General features: G+C 42.5%; 1 protein-coding gene across 2 annotated transcripts in view; it reads left to right on the plus strand.

The window, feature by feature from the left end:
- IGF1R (insulin like growth factor 1 receptor) overlaps positions 1 to 11,570 on the plus strand; it is a 193,572-nt gene extending 182,002 nt beyond the window's left edge. For both annotated transcript variants that reach the window (XM_075713640.1, XM_075713641.1), the window contains exons 19-21: positions 409 to 538; positions 4,716 to 4,850; positions 11,204 to 11,570. In XM_075713640.1, the coding sequence (XP_075569755.1) occupies positions 409 to 538; positions 4,716 to 4,850; positions 11,204 to 11,570 (632 nt within the window). The remainder of the gene's footprint in view (positions 1 to 408; positions 539 to 4,715; positions 4,851 to 11,203) is intronic.
- The last annotated feature ends 6,676 nt before the right edge of the window (positions 11,571 to 18,246 follow it).

Genomic DNA, 18,246 nt, shown 5'->3' on the forward strand with positions numbered 1-18,246 from the left:
ATGAGAGAGAAGCATTTCCCTCAACATGTTTAATTACTAAATAAATATTAATTACTAAAGGAGCTCTTTACAAAGAAAAGAAAACCATTGAATTTAGAGAACAGATTAGTGAATTGTATGACCTTCAGAACGCTTAGCTTACTGCAAGGCTTGAGCATAAATCCTGGAACTTTTCTTATTGATATATTTAAATCGTTCAGACTCCTCACCCGCTGAAGTCAGTGGTAAAAATGTCTGTTGATTTTGTTGGGAGGGAAGCTAACCAGCCCTAAGGCAGCAGGTAAGGTGTCGTCGTAACAGATTGCAGATTCTTTGCTCGGAGCTATGATTCTCTGCTGGCTACAGTGGCTTGTAGTAAGGGGAAATGTTCATCATTTTATGCAAACTCAAAACTTTTATGCCTTCTAGATTTTGGCATGACAAGAGATATCTACGAGACAGATTATTATCGTAAAGGAGGGAAAGGCTTGCTGCCTGTCCGCTGGATGTCCCCAGAATCGCTGAAAGATGGAGTCTTCACAACACACTCCGATGTCTGGTAACAAAAAAGGGGCTCTGAAAAACTGTTTTAGCCCCTCTTCTTTCTAGCCTCTTTTCTTGTTTTAGTAGACTTATACATACAGTTCACTAAATATACTGCTTCTCCTGTCTCTTCAAAGGTAACTTTCTTTTTCCACTGTGAAGCATTCTGCTCTATATTTCACATTTCCATTGCAAAATAAAGAACTCGTGAGGTTAAATTCTGCTGTCAGAGAGAGCAAAATTAAATGGATTTCCAAAACTGGAGGTGGCGGCATGTTTCCTGCTGTGGGTTGTAGAATCGGTTGTGCAGTGAAAAACACTACGTTCACCTGGAAGAGCAAGTTGTCAGTTTTCAAATTGCCCTCCTTCAAGAAAAGCATTAAAAGTTGCCAAGAATATAGAAAGGTTCATAGTGCTGACCTGCTTTTCTATCAAAACCTCCTGTGTAAATAACTCTATTTTCCCGCAGATGGTTTGTGTACACTAGCAGGTTTTTTTCTTGGGAGTTCTCCCTTGTGTATATCCTTCTCCATTTGGAGCTTTGTTTGCTTGTTTTATATACCACAAGATGCAGAAATAGGTTTTTCTTTAAAAGCCCATTGCCTAGTTGCTGTATCTGTGAAGTTATTAATAGAGGCATTCAGGAAATTTCAAAATATACTTCTTAGAAGAAATAATACTCTGGAACAATTCCCCACACACACCTCCCAAACTCTTGCAGATAGGTAGGGAGGACTTGGCAGAAGATGAACGTGTACTGGCAAAACCTCTACTCTGTCTTTTATGGCTTCTCTGCCATTCTAACAAGATGTTTTTACTGCTGATCTGTTACAGAATTGGCAGCTGATTGCCTCCAAATGTCTAGAAGTCAGTAGGAATGGCATTTTAGTAGTAAACTGCTTTTCTTTAAACAGCTTGAGGATTTTGGAGGCAGCGGACTGCAGTCCACAGCACCAGCTTTGAGTGAAAGGTTCACAAGAGGCATTATGTAGCAAGTGAAAAAGAAAAGCACCAGAATGTTGCTTAAAAATTTTTGCGTATGGCTAGTAACTTATTTATGAATCCAGTAACCCTCAAACTTGGAAACAGATGAAAATAACCACTTAGAGTTGAAGGGGAAGCCCTGTATCAACCATTTATCTAATGGAACAGGGCAGACATGCTTTTGGCAGTCCCCCTGCAGTAAAAGAATTTTGGAACTTTTAATGGCTTCACAGAGCAGACAGAAATTTGGAATATATCACTAGAAAATCCCCAGATATAGAACTGAACGAGCCTGGAGTGAGGAGCTGGCAGACTTGCCCGTTCTTACGCACAAGAGTAACTTTTCAGTCCAGCTGTCAACTCCAGCCGCTGTATCAGAAGCGGGCGGCAGCGGTCAGGTGTTCGCTTCGGTGACGTGCTCCACTTGTTCCACACACGCTTTCCTTCTAACCTCTAGCCGTTAAGTGACATTATTGTTTAAGCATAACTCAAATTCCAAACAAAAAACCCCCACAGATGTGACGCCAAATCAAATGTCAGAAGTAAATCAGTACTTCGGTTGTTGCAGGAAGTACGTGAATTCTCCCTTCAGCGTTCACAAGATTTGGCATTCATCGGCCATTTAGTCTAAAGCAGGGTTGAGCAAACAATATTGCAGTTTATCAGCGGGACAGTCTGAGCGGAATACCCTAGCCAGAATTCGCATCAATAAAGGTGGCTTACTGATTGTAAGGTTGGAAAACTTAAAGAGGAGGAGGAGTAAAATCTGTCAGATTTTTACTTGAAAGCATAGAGAGGAACAAACTGCTTTTGGAGAGGAGGTCCACAGCTCTCATCAGTATTTCAGACAGTTCCTCCTTGGGATGCTTTGTCATCTTAATTGTTAGAAGAGACTTACTCTGAAATTTGGTTCACATAAGTATACTATCTTGAGGTACAAAAAAACTGGTTCAACGTGAGGAATACGGTGTTTGTTCAGAACGTGTATACATTTGCGTTTGCCACGTGTATCCACAGCTAAATATTCAGAAATCTCAATCTGAACTCCAAATGTAGTGGAGCTTGACTTACCACTGTCTCGAAATACTGTCTATTTACTTGATCTGCTTATGGCTAAAAGGATCATTCCGGTTTACTTCTCAATAACTTCTAGACCAAGCACTGTACATTGAAGGTCTCTTCACACCAGGAAAAATTACCCAATCCCTTGTATTGGTGCAGATTTTGAAGTTGCTTCATGTAAACCATGTAGCTTGGCTGTTTTGGGGGCCATTTATTTTCATCAAACAGTAAAAAATATTGAGATTGTTTTTCCTGCATTTTTGGTATATTATTTTTGGATATTGTGACATCTGGTTCCATGTTCTTCGAGATAAGTTTTAGAAGCCAAAATGTCAAAAAGACAAAACTGTGTTGAGCGGTCAGAGTCCAAGATTTATAAGCTGTAAGGTGAAATGGCAAACTGCAAAAAGAGTGTCTGGAGGTTTTGAAGGGTGGAGCTTTATTTTAGTAGTTCATTCTTCTATTGCTTTTCGAACTGAAGAATGAGGTAATTAGACAAGACGTTTTGTTGTAGTTGGGGAAGGAGAACACTTTCAAATTAATGTAATACTGTTCAGCGTGAGGGTGTATTTCTATAAATAAGTTTTCAGCATCTTGCGTTTTTCAGAGCTGGTAGTCGCCTTGAAGGAGCAACGTAAGTTTATTTGTTATGATAATAGGACTAGTAGGTGCACGAGACTTGTTCTCATTATTCCTGCAGTGATCAAAGTAGCTTCAAAGGCACCAAAATGTTGAGCTGACCCTCTGTCCCTGCCTCCCCTGAAAGGCAAACAATTGCAAGTCTGTTTGTGGCTTCTGGCTCCAGATGCAAACCATTTTAGATACAGTGGATAACTGAAAGATAAAACCACTCTACCATAACCAGCTAACAATACTGGACTCCTGTTTTCACAACAATACCCTATTGAAACTACGCTTTTTTTTCTCTAAGCTTGACTCAGCATTTTAGCCACAGAAGACAAGACAACATGTAGATTTTCTTTCTTTGCACAGCAGGTCTAAAAGTAGATGACTCTTCAGAGCAGGGCAGATAATTCGAGCTATGTCTGCTCAATAAACTAATTTTAAATGGAGATATTTTTAGAAAGTGTCAATACTTGCATTGAAACTACCCAATTACATAACTATGCTTATCTTTCTTCACCAGTAATCAATTCCTATTATTAGACAAACGACTTTTTCACTTCTGCTGTCCTTCGTAGTTAGTTGGAAGGAGCTAGAAGCTCCGTTTCAAGAACATAGTTACATACATGTTGCAAAAGGGGTAACTGAGTTTCTCCTGGGGGCTTAAATGTTTTGTGGTGAACTAGGGTCTTGGTACCACAAGAAGGAGAACATTCACATTTCTTCCATGTCTTTTTAAAAAATCGGTTTTGTTGCTTGCTGCTGTATGCTGAATGCCTTGATCCTTACTTTGCACCTTTGACTTAGAAAGTGGCAGAAACCAAAGCAGAGGGATAAATGGAAAGTATTGCCCAAGAAGTGTTTTTGTGCCTGGGGAATAGAGGTTGGTTTGTTTGCTTGCTTTTAGTGGTAGGGCAGATGAGATGCACAGGTGTGGTGGTGTGCGTTTGCTGTCTAGCTCTTGGCTTCCCTGAGCGGTAAGGGAAAAATGCAGCTTTTAAATCGGATTTGTGTGACAAGTATTTCTGATGAAAAGCAGCTTGGACTGTAATGGGAGCTTACAGTCCTGCGTTACTACTTTCTCAGCTGCTATCAGCTTAAATCTCCTGCGAGTTAGGAGGCTTCTGGTCAATAAAATGAGCTCGTGGTGGCTTTTTTACTGATTGACCTGGACAGAACCTGTGTAACCGAGTAATATTGGACCAATGAATGATCATAATCATGACCAGCTCTGAGCTGTAGATTATGGTGTGAAAAATGGAGATATAATATTACCAGTCTTTTCTTACAGAGGCCATTCTGAAGTGTCATTCAGAACTGAGAGCCCGTTTCTTACCATTGACTAGAGGTGTTTGAAGTCAACGGTCTCATATTCTAGGTGATGTGGCTATCACCATAGCTGCATACTTTTTTTTTTTTGGTAAAAGAAAATACCCACGGACAAGTACCTGCTCAGCATCATCTAAGAAAAATAATACTTGTAAAGATTGCCTGGCTTTCTAAAGTTCCGATTTGTTTTCCAGGTCTTTCGGTGTTGTACTTTGGGAGATTGCAACGTTAGCGGAGCAGCCATACCAAGGCATGACCAATGAACAAGTGCTCCGCTTTGTGATGGAAGGAGGTCTGCTGGAAAAACCAGACAATTGTCCTGATATGCTGTAAGTGTCAACAGTTACCACTGTTCTCGGTGCACAGTTTGTTATTCCTGATCCTTCAGTGTCTGCTTCTGCCCTATCTAGTCAAGAGTGATAATAATGCGAGGTGCTGCTTGAACAGTCTCTGTCGATCTGGTATTTTACAGTAGACATAGCAGAAAACAACTGTGCTTGTGGCCAGAATCTCACTATGGGCTATCTCCTCTAGTAAGGAAACAAACCCCAGTCTTTGTGTTCCTGAATAAAATTAGACGTAATAAAAGCTCATAAGTGACATTTGCTACAGAAGAGTTTGTGCCTAAATCTTGTCTCTTCTGCTTAAAGTAATTCTGTTGAGTGTAAAGAGAAAAAAGAGCATAGGATGAGCTGAAATGCATTGTGCATAAACTCTGTGGAATTCAACTTTTTAGTTCGGCATACAGATAAATGAGCGTATCGTTCCTTTGTCTAAAGCAGCGTTGGATCTGCTATTTCAGTCACAGTGCTCATCACATTGGGATAAACAAATCTCCTCTGCTAACAGTTTCCTTTCCTGTAAGCACAGAAAGAAGTATGCAGAAAAACCTTTGCCTACCCCTAGAATCGATACAAAGCCTTGCAGCAGAGGAGGGTGTGCAATGCAGCAGGCTTCAGTTTTTAGCTTTGCATTGTTGAAATACTTCTGCTGGCTTTTGTGTACAGCAGTTTCAGTTGTTCAGACTTTATTACTTTGATATACTTCCCAAACTGGCTTTTGGGAAGGAAATACTGCATCTTGCAGTTATTGAAATTTGTTGGAGGCCCACAGAAGGGATACAATCACTTAAGGGCCTCAGCTGCTTGGGATTCTTAGGGAAAGAGCTTTTTTGGCTGGAGCGCTGGCTTTGGTTTCAGATGACAGGCAGTGTTGTTTTGTTGTTTGAGGGGGGTGGGTGGTATATGCAGGGGGGGGTGTAGCTGCCATATGATTCCTCAATTTCACATTCTTTCCCTTCCACGATGCTGTGGAGAATTTCTGGCAGTCAGATTGACTGGAGATTGTTTAACACGGTCAGAGCTGTGTAATGGCGGGGGGAGTAGGCAGAAATGGGGGAAGAACAGTATGTGTGAAGGGGTCAGCTCCCCGAGTCCGTAGGAAAAAAAAATTACCTCTACAGTGAGAACATACTCAGCAAGAGATTCAGCATTAGAAATTCCCCATTAACTGGGCCGTGTGTGGGGTGAATGGGGGGGACAGGAGGGGAGTCCAGCAAGAAGCTCTCTTTACTGCAGCCCACCCGGCCCCTTCTCCTTCCTCCTCTTCCTCAGAGATAATCCTCTGCTTGCTGGGTGCTGCTACCGGATGAGTCCGCTTTCAGGTTAACTGGCTTGCGAGCTGGGAGAATTTGCTTAATGGCTGGCAGAGCAAATCTTTGCACCAGTGTAAAACAGCAAAGGCCTTTTTTGTGCTGATTTTAATGAAGAAGCTGCTCACACATTCGTTATGGCCACCAAGACATTAGTCTGACATGGAGAGGTGCAGAATAAAAAAAATCTTCCTTTGAATTTTAGGCACTTCTCTCCATCAGAACAAGGAACAGGGGTGAACTCAGAAATAAGGCAGATCCAGTTTAGTGCTGTCTTTTTTTTTTTTTTTCTTTTGGTGATACAGTTGTATGTAAAACATACTGACTCTGTCCAAAAGTTGGGGGGGGGAATTGGATGTATTGACCTTAGAAGCTTATTGTGACTTGGTTTAGCTCCCTTTTAACTTGTTTTGTCTTTGTATTAGGACAGACACCCAAGCCTGCTGAAATTCAAATAGGCTGTTGTAGGAGTGACAGTAGGAAGCTCCAGGAATAATCTTCACCTTTGTTGCATGCACATGCATTTGGCATTCAGAGAACCTATTTTGCATTACTATGGTGCCTTTTTTTTTTTTTTTTTTGCATGTATGTCTGGTTTTGCTTCTTTCCCTGTCTTCCATCCCGTTAGCCCAAGATGCTGTAAAGATGCTGTAACTCAGTAACCTGACAACTGCCGCCAGTCTTGAACCTCACACGTGTTGCTGCTGGCAGGCACAGAGACCTGGTCTGCAGGCAGAGTTCCTCTCCCCTCTCCAGCTGCCTGATAACCTGCTTCTCGGCAAGGGGCGTAACAAGAAAAGTTACTGAACGGACAGAAAGGTGTTTGTAACAGAGTTGCAGAGAGCCCTGAAATTGCATATGGCTCTTGCCACGCATCCCCAGCATGTTTCAGGCAACTGCTTTCGCAAGCACTTTATGAAACCCTTTGTAAAATAGGGGGTCCTCTTTTTTGTGGAGATTGCTAAAAGATTCTGTTTAAAGACAGGTTTCTTGCTGTGTCTGTGCCGGTGGACGGTGTCTTTTAGACAGCACACATTCTCAGTGGTGGAGACTGACTGGTCCGTGATACTTTAATGTTAACTCACAATATTAACTCGAGATGTCCAGAAGGCAAAGTCCACCTGCTGCAGGGAAGTCAGTAAACTTCTTGTGCCTGGTACTGCGTGAAAGCAGGCGGGGAGGGGAGCCAGGAACTACACTTCTATATATCTCATGTGGTAGGCTACAAGTGCAGAGATACTTTTTTCTTTAAAATAGTTTGACTTGGAAACAACTAAAACTACGGGCAGAAACAAATTTACCTTTCTGTAGAGAGGAGGGAGTGTACTGACATAGAAAAACCTCCAGAACAGGTGGAGGAGGTAGACTGCTTGGGGAAGCGTAGATGAGAATAGAGAGAAGAATCTTGCTGCAACTGTCACCGAATCTACTATTTTTAACCTTGCAGATTATGTGAGCGGTGACACAGCCATGCACGCTCCAGCCACAGCGCAGTAGTTTTCGTAAGGGCCTCTCGTTGCCCGCCCCGTGCACGAATGCTACGTGGTGCAAGCAATCTTGGACGTTCCATCTCTCCTAAGACTGCGATGCTAGTAATGCTTGTTAGTGGCTGTGCTTTGCTAACCCCTGTAGCAGTGAGTCAGTAGCTTTTAGATGGATCAGAGACCAAGGACACTTGAAGAACTGGAGAGGTTCTGTTCTGCAGCTTGGTTGTATCGGATGCTTGTGCAAAGCGGAATTTTACGACGCGGTTGTCTTGCGGTTCAGAGAGGTGGTAAATCCCTGTGAAAGGGCTAAGCACAAAGGGGATGGTATTTCTAGAGGCTTTTTACTCTTACACAGGGTGAAACAAGACTCGGTTCTGTTTATGCTACACCCTCTTGGCATAGTTCGCATGGTTTTACAGACAGAACCATGCAATAAGACAGATGGTTCAATAAGACGGTGCCAGGAGGAGCTTTGCTGTTTTTCTCCTCTTCCTGTGTAATAAGTTATGTTTTTATGTACTACCATTGTTACGGCAGTGTTCATCAGGTGATGGCTGCGTGGCAAGAAGGTTTGTTACAGCTGAAGCTCTCAGACAGCGTGTTCCCGTGGGGCTTTTAAAAGTTGTGGAGGCTGGAATACCGCTCTGTTTTTGAAGCAAAATTGCTTCCCCCACGTGTATTGTAGATGACTAGACTATTTACGCATTGCTGATTTTCCCTTTGTTCCTGGCGAGTACTCAGTTCGAAGCCAGGGTCTGCTGTGCAGAGGTAATGTCAGCGTGTAGCAACAGCAGAATAGAAGTCCCCACCAAATCAGGTCTGCTGCACAGCGCAAACACACACTCAAATGGAATGCAGCTTCTATAGTAACTTTCCATTTTCTGTTTCTTACTGTCTGAATGCAAAAAGTAGCTCAGTTTCTGCTCAGTTCTTTGAGCAAAAGATGCATGGGAAAGCTGCTGGCTGTTCCTCTATCTCATGACGATGCCTGCAACTTCCTTGACCTCGCTTGCCACCAGCTGGAAACATACTTTATAAAACTGCTCAGGTTGTATTAACAGCCTGTAAATTCTTCCATTGTCTACTGGAAAGGGTTTTTTTGTTTAAGATAGTGTAAGCAAGGTCTTTGAACCCGCGGAGTTAAAAAGAAAAAAAGAAATCCTTTTATGGGAACTCTGTAGGGTTTTTAAATCTGGAATGGCTTAAAAGAAACATCACATGTCCTTGTTTGTGCTGATGTCACATGCATTACTCTACTGCTTGTGGTATCTCCTTAGCATTGCCCTTAGGCCTCAGGGCGAAGCGCCAGCGAATATCCAGTGTTCTTGGCTCCAGCGAACGCTTCTATTCAGGGACGCAGCAGTCAGCTGGAAAGGAAACAGCAATGAAGTAACAGAAATGGATTTTATATATTTATGTCTCAAGCTTTCCTCCTTGTTTGTGGGTGAGGGTATAGTGCAGTTTTATAGTTTGGCTTCACTTTCGCTATGAAAGACTTTTTAAAGACTCAGAAACAAGCCATAGTTGAACAGTGTTTACATGTCTACGTGCCTGTTACAGTACAGCATCGAGGAGCCAGGGAGCTCTCCCAGCGCAGACTGGTTTTGCCTGCTTCTTTTTGGGTGTCACAAGGCCGTGCTCAGGTGGCTGACTTTTGTTCATGCAGAGTTGTGCCAGCTGAGCTCTAACCGGAATATTTGTGACTGTAAATGCGCTTCAGTTCCGATTGCTTTTGGTTTGGTCGAAGCGCTCTCAGCAGTGTTTGCATCCCAAACACAGCAGCTTTCCGTCTCTGCTGGTTCACGTCGGCTGGGAACGTCGTGCAGCCTATGAGGAAATGCAACGGTATTGCCCAAGGAGCGAGTTTCTCGGGGAGGGGATTGCTTTGCTTTGGTTTTGCTTCAGGGCAGGGTTCCCAGACTCTGCGGACACCGCTGTGGGCAGCGATGCACGGCACAGGCTTCAGAGCCCAGGGTTTTCCAGCTCGGTGACAGTCCTGTTGAAAGGTTTGTTCTAGAGCAGGGACTCTGGAGACATTAAGAGGTTACTCTGCGATGGACTTAGGTGCTGTACAAAAGAGGAGTGAATTTTTGTTCGTTTGTTTTTGTCCTTTTTTTTTAATTAAAAAATAAAATCATTCCACACACTGATGCAGAGATCTAGTAAACTGCTGCCAGGGCATAAGGCAGTGAGAGCTCGTTAAAGCATTAAACAGAATTGCTTGCTTACTTTCTGAAAAATCTGTGGAAGCTAGGAAAATGGTATTGTTGTTTTATAGAATCAAAACTAAAAGTTTAGGTGGCCTGGCTAACCTTACACGGGAAGGCTGGCAGAGGTGGGGAGATGAACCCCGAGTGGCCACTGGCCCAGGCTGCTGGCCGGGCAAGGGAAGGGGCTTCCTGGGACTGCAGGTCACAGTGCTGGAAGGTCAGGGGAGAGGAGGATCCTCCACTATGTTATCTTAACTGAAACAAAAAAAGAATTATTTTTCTCTGGGTTTTGTGTCTTGTGGTTTTGGTTTGTTTTGTTTTTTTAAGATCCATTCTTATTCTAGCACAGAAAGTAGTAGTTTTGGCCAGTGGTGACTTCCTACCCATGGCGTGTTTCTCCGAGTACTGTGTACGCAGAGGATTGGCTCGAAGAATTAATGTTAATCTTCCTTTTCTTATTTAAATTTGTCCTATTACTTGTGCTGTGTTAACAGAAGACATCCCTCTTCCACCTTCACAGACAGTGAAATCCTTTCTTGTGTTGTGTTTAAAGCTCAGGGCGATCTCTCAGGAATATCCAATTTTGCTGTGTCATGAAAATGCTGTTTTCATTATCTATGTATTACTGTTTCATTTTGTGGTTTTGTTTTGCCAGCATGGGACATTGTACAGATCTAATCATGGAGGTGCTTAGACAGATGATCTCACACTCCGTAAAATATTAATGCATCCCTGGCCGTAAATGAAAACAACATAATTCTAAAATAAAAGATTAGAGAATGTCTTTGAGGTTCGCAAATGTCTTTTGGGGATTACAATTAATTTTAATGTAATTTTCTTCTTTCAGGGGGAAAAAAGCAGTGCTTTACTTTGTGTGTATTTCCTAGTTTGATTTTTTCCAAGGCAACGTTGATGGGGTAGGGGTTGGTTGTTTGAAAAAGATACTCTGAGAGGCACTGTCATGTAGGCACTGTCATGTAGCTGTATGATTGCGTAAGGACAGGATATTTTGGAGGAGAAAAAGAGAAATACCAAGTCGGAATAAAAGTACGAAATGCTTCTGGATGTCAGGTATCCATGAGACTTTTATGGGCAAGCGTGTGGAAGGGAGCGGGGGAGGCTGAGGTAGGAGCTACAGAAGTAACTCAGTGGTTAGAAAGAAGGTCGAAGTGTGACACGGGGATCTCGGCCTGTAAAAATTCTGTCGCTTCGTCTTCGTCAGAACTGAATGATTTTCTGAAGCGCGTGGTCCGATTCAGTCACGGTTGGTTGGGCTCCAGCCAGGGCTCATAAAACACCTCAGTAAATGGTTTTGCTCTGTGTTTCCTGTCCAGGTTTGAACTGATGCGCATGTGCTGGCAGTACAATCCGAAAATGAGGCCCTCCTTCCTGGAAATCATCGGTAGCATTAAAGACGAGCTGGATCCGGCGTTCAAAGAGGTCTCCTTCTTCTACAGTGAAGAGAACAAGCCTCCGGATACAGAGGAGCTTGACCTGGAGACTGAAAACATGGAGAGCATTCCTTTAGATCCCTCCTCCACCCTCCAACCCACTGACAAGCACTCAGGACACAAAGCCGAGAACGGCCCGGGCGTGGTGGTCCTTCGGGCCAGCTTCGAGGAGAGACAGCCGTACGCACACATGAACGGGGGACGCAAGAACGAGAGGGCCTTGCCCTTGCCCCAGTCTTCGGCCTGCTGATCCTTAGAACCAGAATCTCACAGAAATAAAACACAGAAAAACACATGCATTGGGGAAAGAAAGAAAGAAAATTACAATATATTCAAAAGCCTACTGTACCTCAGTGGATCTTCAGAACTGCCATAGCTGCACTTGGGAGAACCCTTTTTTCAGTAAACAAGTTATCGTATTTTTCTTTTTTCAATATGCAAGCAGATGTTTGTTTCAGTAAAGGACTCCATTCATGGGGCACACAGTTGGCCTTTTAAAACTCTAATGTTAACACTTAATAGCAACAGAAAACTTGAGATCTGATGTCTCTCCCTCTCCTCTCTCCTCTCTCTTTCTTTCTCTCTCTTTGCTTCGTAATGGGAAACATATCTGCGTGCAAGTTCAACCGTACAGCACTTTTATCAGATCAAAGATATCGCAGGCCAGGTGGCTCCCCGGTACCCTTGCAAGCACCTGCCTAACACTGTAGGTCTTTATAAAAAAACAAACAAACAAACAAACAAAAAAAAACCACAAAAAAAAAAATTTAAAAAGACTGGATTTTTAATGTTGCTCTTTAATCTTTTTAGGAACATGTAAAAGAATAAAAAAGGGCCATCATTCATCCAAGGTTGTTACCATTTTCAACGCTGCCAAATTTTGCCAAAAAAAAAAAAAAAAAAAAAAAAAAAAAAAGAACTCTTTGGTTTTTGTTTTTGTTTTTTGGGTTTTTTTTTGTAGGCATGGAAGGAGCACAGTAATCACCTGCTCTGTTTAAAAGAGATCCTGACCAATACATTCTATTCAATCATACACTGGTATTTAAAAAAAAAAAAAATCAAAAAAATCAAATTGTCTAGATCTTTTTTCAAAACTGGACAAAATGTGATTATTTTTTTTTTTCTTGTGATGGAGAAGATAAAAGGGATGGGGTAAAGAAACAGCCCTCCCTCCACCCCTATCCCCATCCCAATGAATTCTGGACAAAACTGGCAGTGGTGAGCTAAACAAACACGTGCATTTCGTACAAAAAAAAAAAAGTCAACTGCACGCCAAAAATGAAACATGAAAAACATGAAAATAACTGGCAGAGATCTCCATCGTTGCAGCCTGCCTTCCTTCGCAGGCTTGCAAGGAAAAAAACACCTAGAAACATAAATTGGAGAAGACAAAAAAAGCAGTAACCGGATTCAAGTATATGATGCTTTGTTGACCTTTTCTCTTTATTATTAAGACTTCTCGAAGGGTCTTGCAGTTCTATGTTAGACCATGGATCATTTGCATACACATTGTCTTTTGTGTCACTTTTATAACTTTTTTACGGTTCAGATACTCATCTATATGTCTGTACAGAAAAAAGCTGCTATTTTTTTTGTTCTTTATCTTTGTGGATTTAATCTATGAAAACCTTCAGGTCTGCCCTCCTTCCCTTCCCTCCCACTTCAACAAATTTTCTTATGCTTTGTACTATAGTGTGTAACTTTTACTTCCTCCTTCCCAGTAACTGATACCTTTCATATGATTTGCCATGAACTGTTTAATGCCTTTTTATAAATACATTTCCTCCTTTTTTTTTTTTTTTTTTTTTTTTTTTTTTTTCCCATTAGTTGTTTTACAACATCTTGGCTGTGTGGGCTACAGGGCTTTTGAGGGGGACATGGAGAAAGAAGGGACACCCCACACGGAAACACTCCAGCAGTGGTGTCGTGCGGTGTTTTTAAACCCCGGTTTTCCTTCCTTCCCACTAACCTCTGCCCAGACAGCATGCGAGTCTCTTACAGTGCAAGGCATGATACAAACTCAGGTCAGAAAAAAAGGTTAAATATTTAGTACATTCTTGTTCAGTGTTTATATTCATTGTTGTACAAGGGTCCTACCCCTCCTTCCCTCCCCGCTTGTTTTGGTTGTGGCACACATCCACCCACCCGTCCCCACACAGACACACACACACACACACTTTTTTATTTTTTTTCTTTATTAGTTGGGTACAACAGCAGACACCAGGCTTTTGGGTCACTGATTTTTAAAACGACTATTTTAACCCTTCCACCCCGTGAACAAGAGCTATACCAGTTGCAGCTGGCGATGCCAGGCATTTTCGGGGTGGCCGTTGGACACCTGGCTCCAGCAAAGCCCAGCTCTTCGCCTTCCGAATGAGGAAGCCCTCCTGGAGGGCACCCTGGGCCGCACTTGGCACCCCTGGTTAAAACAACCCGACCTGACCCACCGTGCCATTTCTGCAGGGCTGCGTGGAAAGCACGCAGCTGGGGCCAGTGGCTTGGCTAGCAAACGGTTAAGTGTTGGCAGCTATGGAAACCTGTACAAGTACAAGCTTGTTGCTTAAATCATAGACCAAACCTCAGAACAAAAGAAAACGAGTAAGCTTGTTTGTTCAGTTGCAGAAGCCTTGGTGAAAGGGGAAGGAGGGGGCCATCAGAAAGTCTGCAACCAAGGAGTCACACCAGTTGCTCATCTGACGTTGGTTACAGCATCGAAGCCTTTGTTTAGCACTGATCCAACCAATGATGGCAGTGAAGAGGTGGTTCTGGGATGGAAATGTTTAAATCTTTTGAGTAAGAACAAAGAATTAAAATATACTGATTGCTAGTTTTGACTGGAGATTTTAAAAAGTTTGTAGTGCTTTTTGCTTGTGTAGTTTAGGTCCCATTATCTTCTCTTGCCTCTGTCCCATAGTTATTTTTCCCTTTTAAAAATGAAAAAAGACAAAAAAGTTAATTAAGAAGGTATTCTATGTAGGATTTTTTATTTATTTTTGTGATATCAGTTTAAATCACTGTAGAGATGCCCCATAATAAATTTAAATACTGAGATAAGGGTTTTTGAGTATGACGGGGGACAGTTTTTTGATTTTTTTTTTTTTCAAACTTTTATCTACCTCACTCTTATTTTTTTATATGTGTGTATATACAAAAATACATCTCACATTTCTCAGCAGCCAATAAATGCCGTTGATACTGGTAACCTCTCACTCCATATACCACATGCTCTAGGTTCTGGAGGGGAACAGTCACTGCCTGTCACAAAGGGTCACTTCAGAATATTTGCCTCAATTCCAAGGAGTTTCTCTGATTTTTTTGGTTCAGACTCGTGATTGTGAGGGGAAATCCAAAAGCTGTCTGACTTAGGGTGACCATTCTTTGCGGAAACACGGGGGCTTTTTCCTGTGTTGTCATGGGGGTCCTCAGGTCAGCAACAGAATGCTGCATGTTTAGATGAGCGGAGACGGAGCTGACCTGATAACGAGGACTTCAAATTATGACTGTTTGATGAAATCTGTTACAGAAGTCAATCGTTCACAATGTTTGAAGGTCCAGAGGAATTGTTAAAGGGAATGGTCTTTCTCTTTGCCCTATAGAATGGGCTAAGTCATTCCTGCCAGTTTTCCCTCAGATGCCACAAGCACCAAAAAGATGTTTGGCTGAATCCGCACCTAAAAATAAATTGGCTCGTACAGCATTAGCATTGCTTTCTTGACCAAAAAAAACAGTGAAAAAACCTGTCACAGGCTGCCCGATGACACTACTACATCGAGTTAACAGCTATGGATCTTTGCTGCTTCTGTTTGATGAGAGCACTGATGTTTTTTGGTTGTTTTTTTTTTTTTTTTAAACTAACATTGAATTGATTTCTTTTAATGTGCCAGTAAAAATTCAGTTCCCTTTTCTTCCCCCGTTTATACGCTTCGTAACTGTGGATTCTGATGGACCAGCCATCACATTTTAACTGCCCTCTGACAGCGTGTAACTGGTTTACAAGCACACAGGACTAACACGAGCTTGCCGTCAACTTGATGTATAATGTTTCTCTTTTTCCAGCTCTGGCAGCTGTTCGTGCAGGTGTTGGTTGTGGTATCTGAGTAATGTGGTGCTTGGCTACTCCGAGTTGTACACAGCCTCTTGAATACACAGTGCTGTGGTTAAGTACTACAGAGTTTGTCTTTGGAGGGAGCGTTTCTCTCCAGCCCGGAGAAACCAGCAAAATTTCAAGTTTTTACTAGGTTGTTTTGGTTTTCCATTTTTATTAGGTTTCGGTGACCTTTTGGTGCAGTGGCTGTTCCCCTCTCTCGCACATATTGATTACCACAACTGGAGATCCTCAGATCTTTCAGCTGGCTAGGAGGGTTTTGTTAAAACTGTCCAAGTTACTGGTTTTTATATAATTGTACGTAGGTGGTTTTAAAATGCATTAGGAAGAAACACTAATGACGTAGCACCCATCATGATAAACATTTCAAAAAGCACTTCAGTAGAAGGCAGTCACGTGACATCACGTACGCACGCGTGATGACAGTCAGCTCTCCTGGACCAAACCACCTTCATGATACCATTGCGTTCTGTGTTTGCAATTCAAGCTGAATTCCTTTTTTGTTCTGTTTGTTTCCATAGCTTTTTTTTGTTGTTGTTGTTGTTGTGTTTTGTGCATTTTGAATAGCTTTATTCACATGGGTTTTTCATGCAGACTTCCCTTGGACAGTAAATCGAGTTGTTTGTGCATGTGAACAACTGAGAATTAATGTTGGCTTGATAGAGTCATAATATGGTTTGTAATGTTGTTCTTCCCTGAGACCACTGGCTTGTCTGGTATGGCAAATTTATTTAGAACTTCAGCTATGTTTGAATAAAGTTAAAGTAATCCAATTTGTTTATAAATTAAAAACAAAAGCCCACCCGGCCCTGAAAACCAGCATTTTGACAAATGGTACCAAGATGTGTTAATGCAGGAGGATAACAAACGGGCATCGCTGTGGGGAGCAGGCGGCTTTGGTTTTAGCGCTCGGCCGTTGTCCTCACCTGACTCAAAAGCCGTGGGGTGGCACAGAAGGCGGCTTGGTTGCGAAGGAACACGGCTCCTGCGTAAAGACAGAAGTGTCAGCTGCGAGGTACTGAGTGAGGTGCCCTTTCGGGGGAGCGATAAACTAGACGCAGAAGCCGAGCGTGATGGAAAGCGCGAGGCCGGCCTGCGCGCACCAAGCCTTGCTCAGCGTGATGCCTCTGCTCTCGAAAGCTGGTTCTAAGTGACGTACGATTCTAGGCATGTTTGCGCTGATGCTCCTCTCGGTCTTTAAAAACAAAGGCAAGAAAGCCCAGTTTGCCCAGGATGACTGGTCACCAGATGGAACCGCTGTCAGGTCCTCTGGGAACAGCTGAGGGCTGTTCCGTACAATCTGAGTCTAAGTGAAAAACACTCCTATTGTTGGTATAACTCCATAAATATATATCTATTTATACATATATATATCTGCATATGTATATCTATAATATAGATATATATATTTAAACCCTTTTCATTCCATTAGTACAAGTAACACTTGTTTCCTGTTATTCCTATTTTGTTTGTCAATCGTGTATTTAATCACTGGGCTGAACAGCAGTGAAGGAAGGTGCAAGGGATCCACTCCTTACTAACCAGTGATAAAAGCCAGATATTGCAACTTAACCCACGAGTAGTTGTGCAGACAAGAATTCAAGACTGATGCGTAGAAACAACGCTAGCGGCCGGGGGTGCTGAAGATACAGAACTACAAGCAGGCAGGAGGGCTTCAAAGGATGCCTCAGTCCAGAAACTGGCCGCTCGGAGACGACGAACGGCCTCTGAACTTGAGCGCAGCCAGGTAAATCGCAATTGAGAGATGTCTGTGTGGAGACACGTGAAAACAAAGGATATGGAAATGGGTATTTACAAAGACACAGGGCTTGGCAGAAGTTTGAGGTAGTTTCCTGAGCTCGGTATGTGGGACGGCATCAGAGCTCGGGTGTCACAATTCTGGTCGTTGGTACTTGTCAATACACCTCTGGACTTCCCAGCTGGAGCGGTAGATTCATTGCCAGGAGTTGGAGGGTTGTTACCGTCGGTCCATGTGAATCGGTCTCAACTTACAGTTGGCCTGTTCTGCGAGTACCTTGAGACTATCAGTAGTTTGTGTGTGTGCATATGCGTGTGTGCTCATCTTTTTTTTTTTTTTTTTTTTTTTTTCCTCCTGGTATGCGTTTCATTGATTAGTAATCCATTAGCATTTTCAATAGGGCTTTAAGTCCAGTAGATTACGGGTAGTCAGTTGACGAAGATCTGGTTTACAAGAACTAATTAAATGTTTCATCGCATTTTGTAAGTACATAGAATAATTTTATAAAATGTTTGTAGTTTATAAATGCCTAAAATATAATTTAAGGGCACTTTTCTGTGTCTGTGTATGGGTGTGTCTGTATGCGATCAGGTTTTTTTTTTGTTTTTTTGATGGTACCAGTTTACTAGCTAGCTTTACAATATGCCAAAAAGGATCGCTAACGTGTCCAGTTCACGGCGTGTCCCTCTCCCCCTACCCGCCCAAGCTTTGTGTCCCAGCGTACAGCGAATGAATAAAGGAGGTGGGGAAATGTTCTGTATCTTCAGTATCCTGGTCTTCCAGAGCCCTCTGGTTGGGGTGGGATCATCTTAACTGGTCATTTCACTTTGCTGTCTAGGGCAGTTAACTTAATGGATTACAAGAACCTCACTGGTCGGGGAAACAGAACGGGTTTTGCTGCTACCCAGTCTCACTTGTGCTGTTCAGTCCCTGCTTTGCGGCGGCCGTGTGGTTTGAAGGATGCGACTGCATGAGAGAAGGAGGGAAGGTGGTTTTCGTAATTGCTGTTGAAGAAGTCTTTGCAGGTTTCTTATCGCTTTAGAAGTTTGTATGCAGCCTCTA

The sequence above is a fragment of the Pelecanus crispus genome, chromosome 7, assembly GCF_030463565.1.
Source record: "Pelecanus crispus isolate bPelCri1 chromosome 7, bPelCri1.pri, whole genome shotgun sequence".
Classification (NCBI taxonomy): domain Eukaryota; kingdom Metazoa; phylum Chordata; class Aves; order Pelecaniformes; family Pelecanidae; genus Pelecanus; species Pelecanus crispus.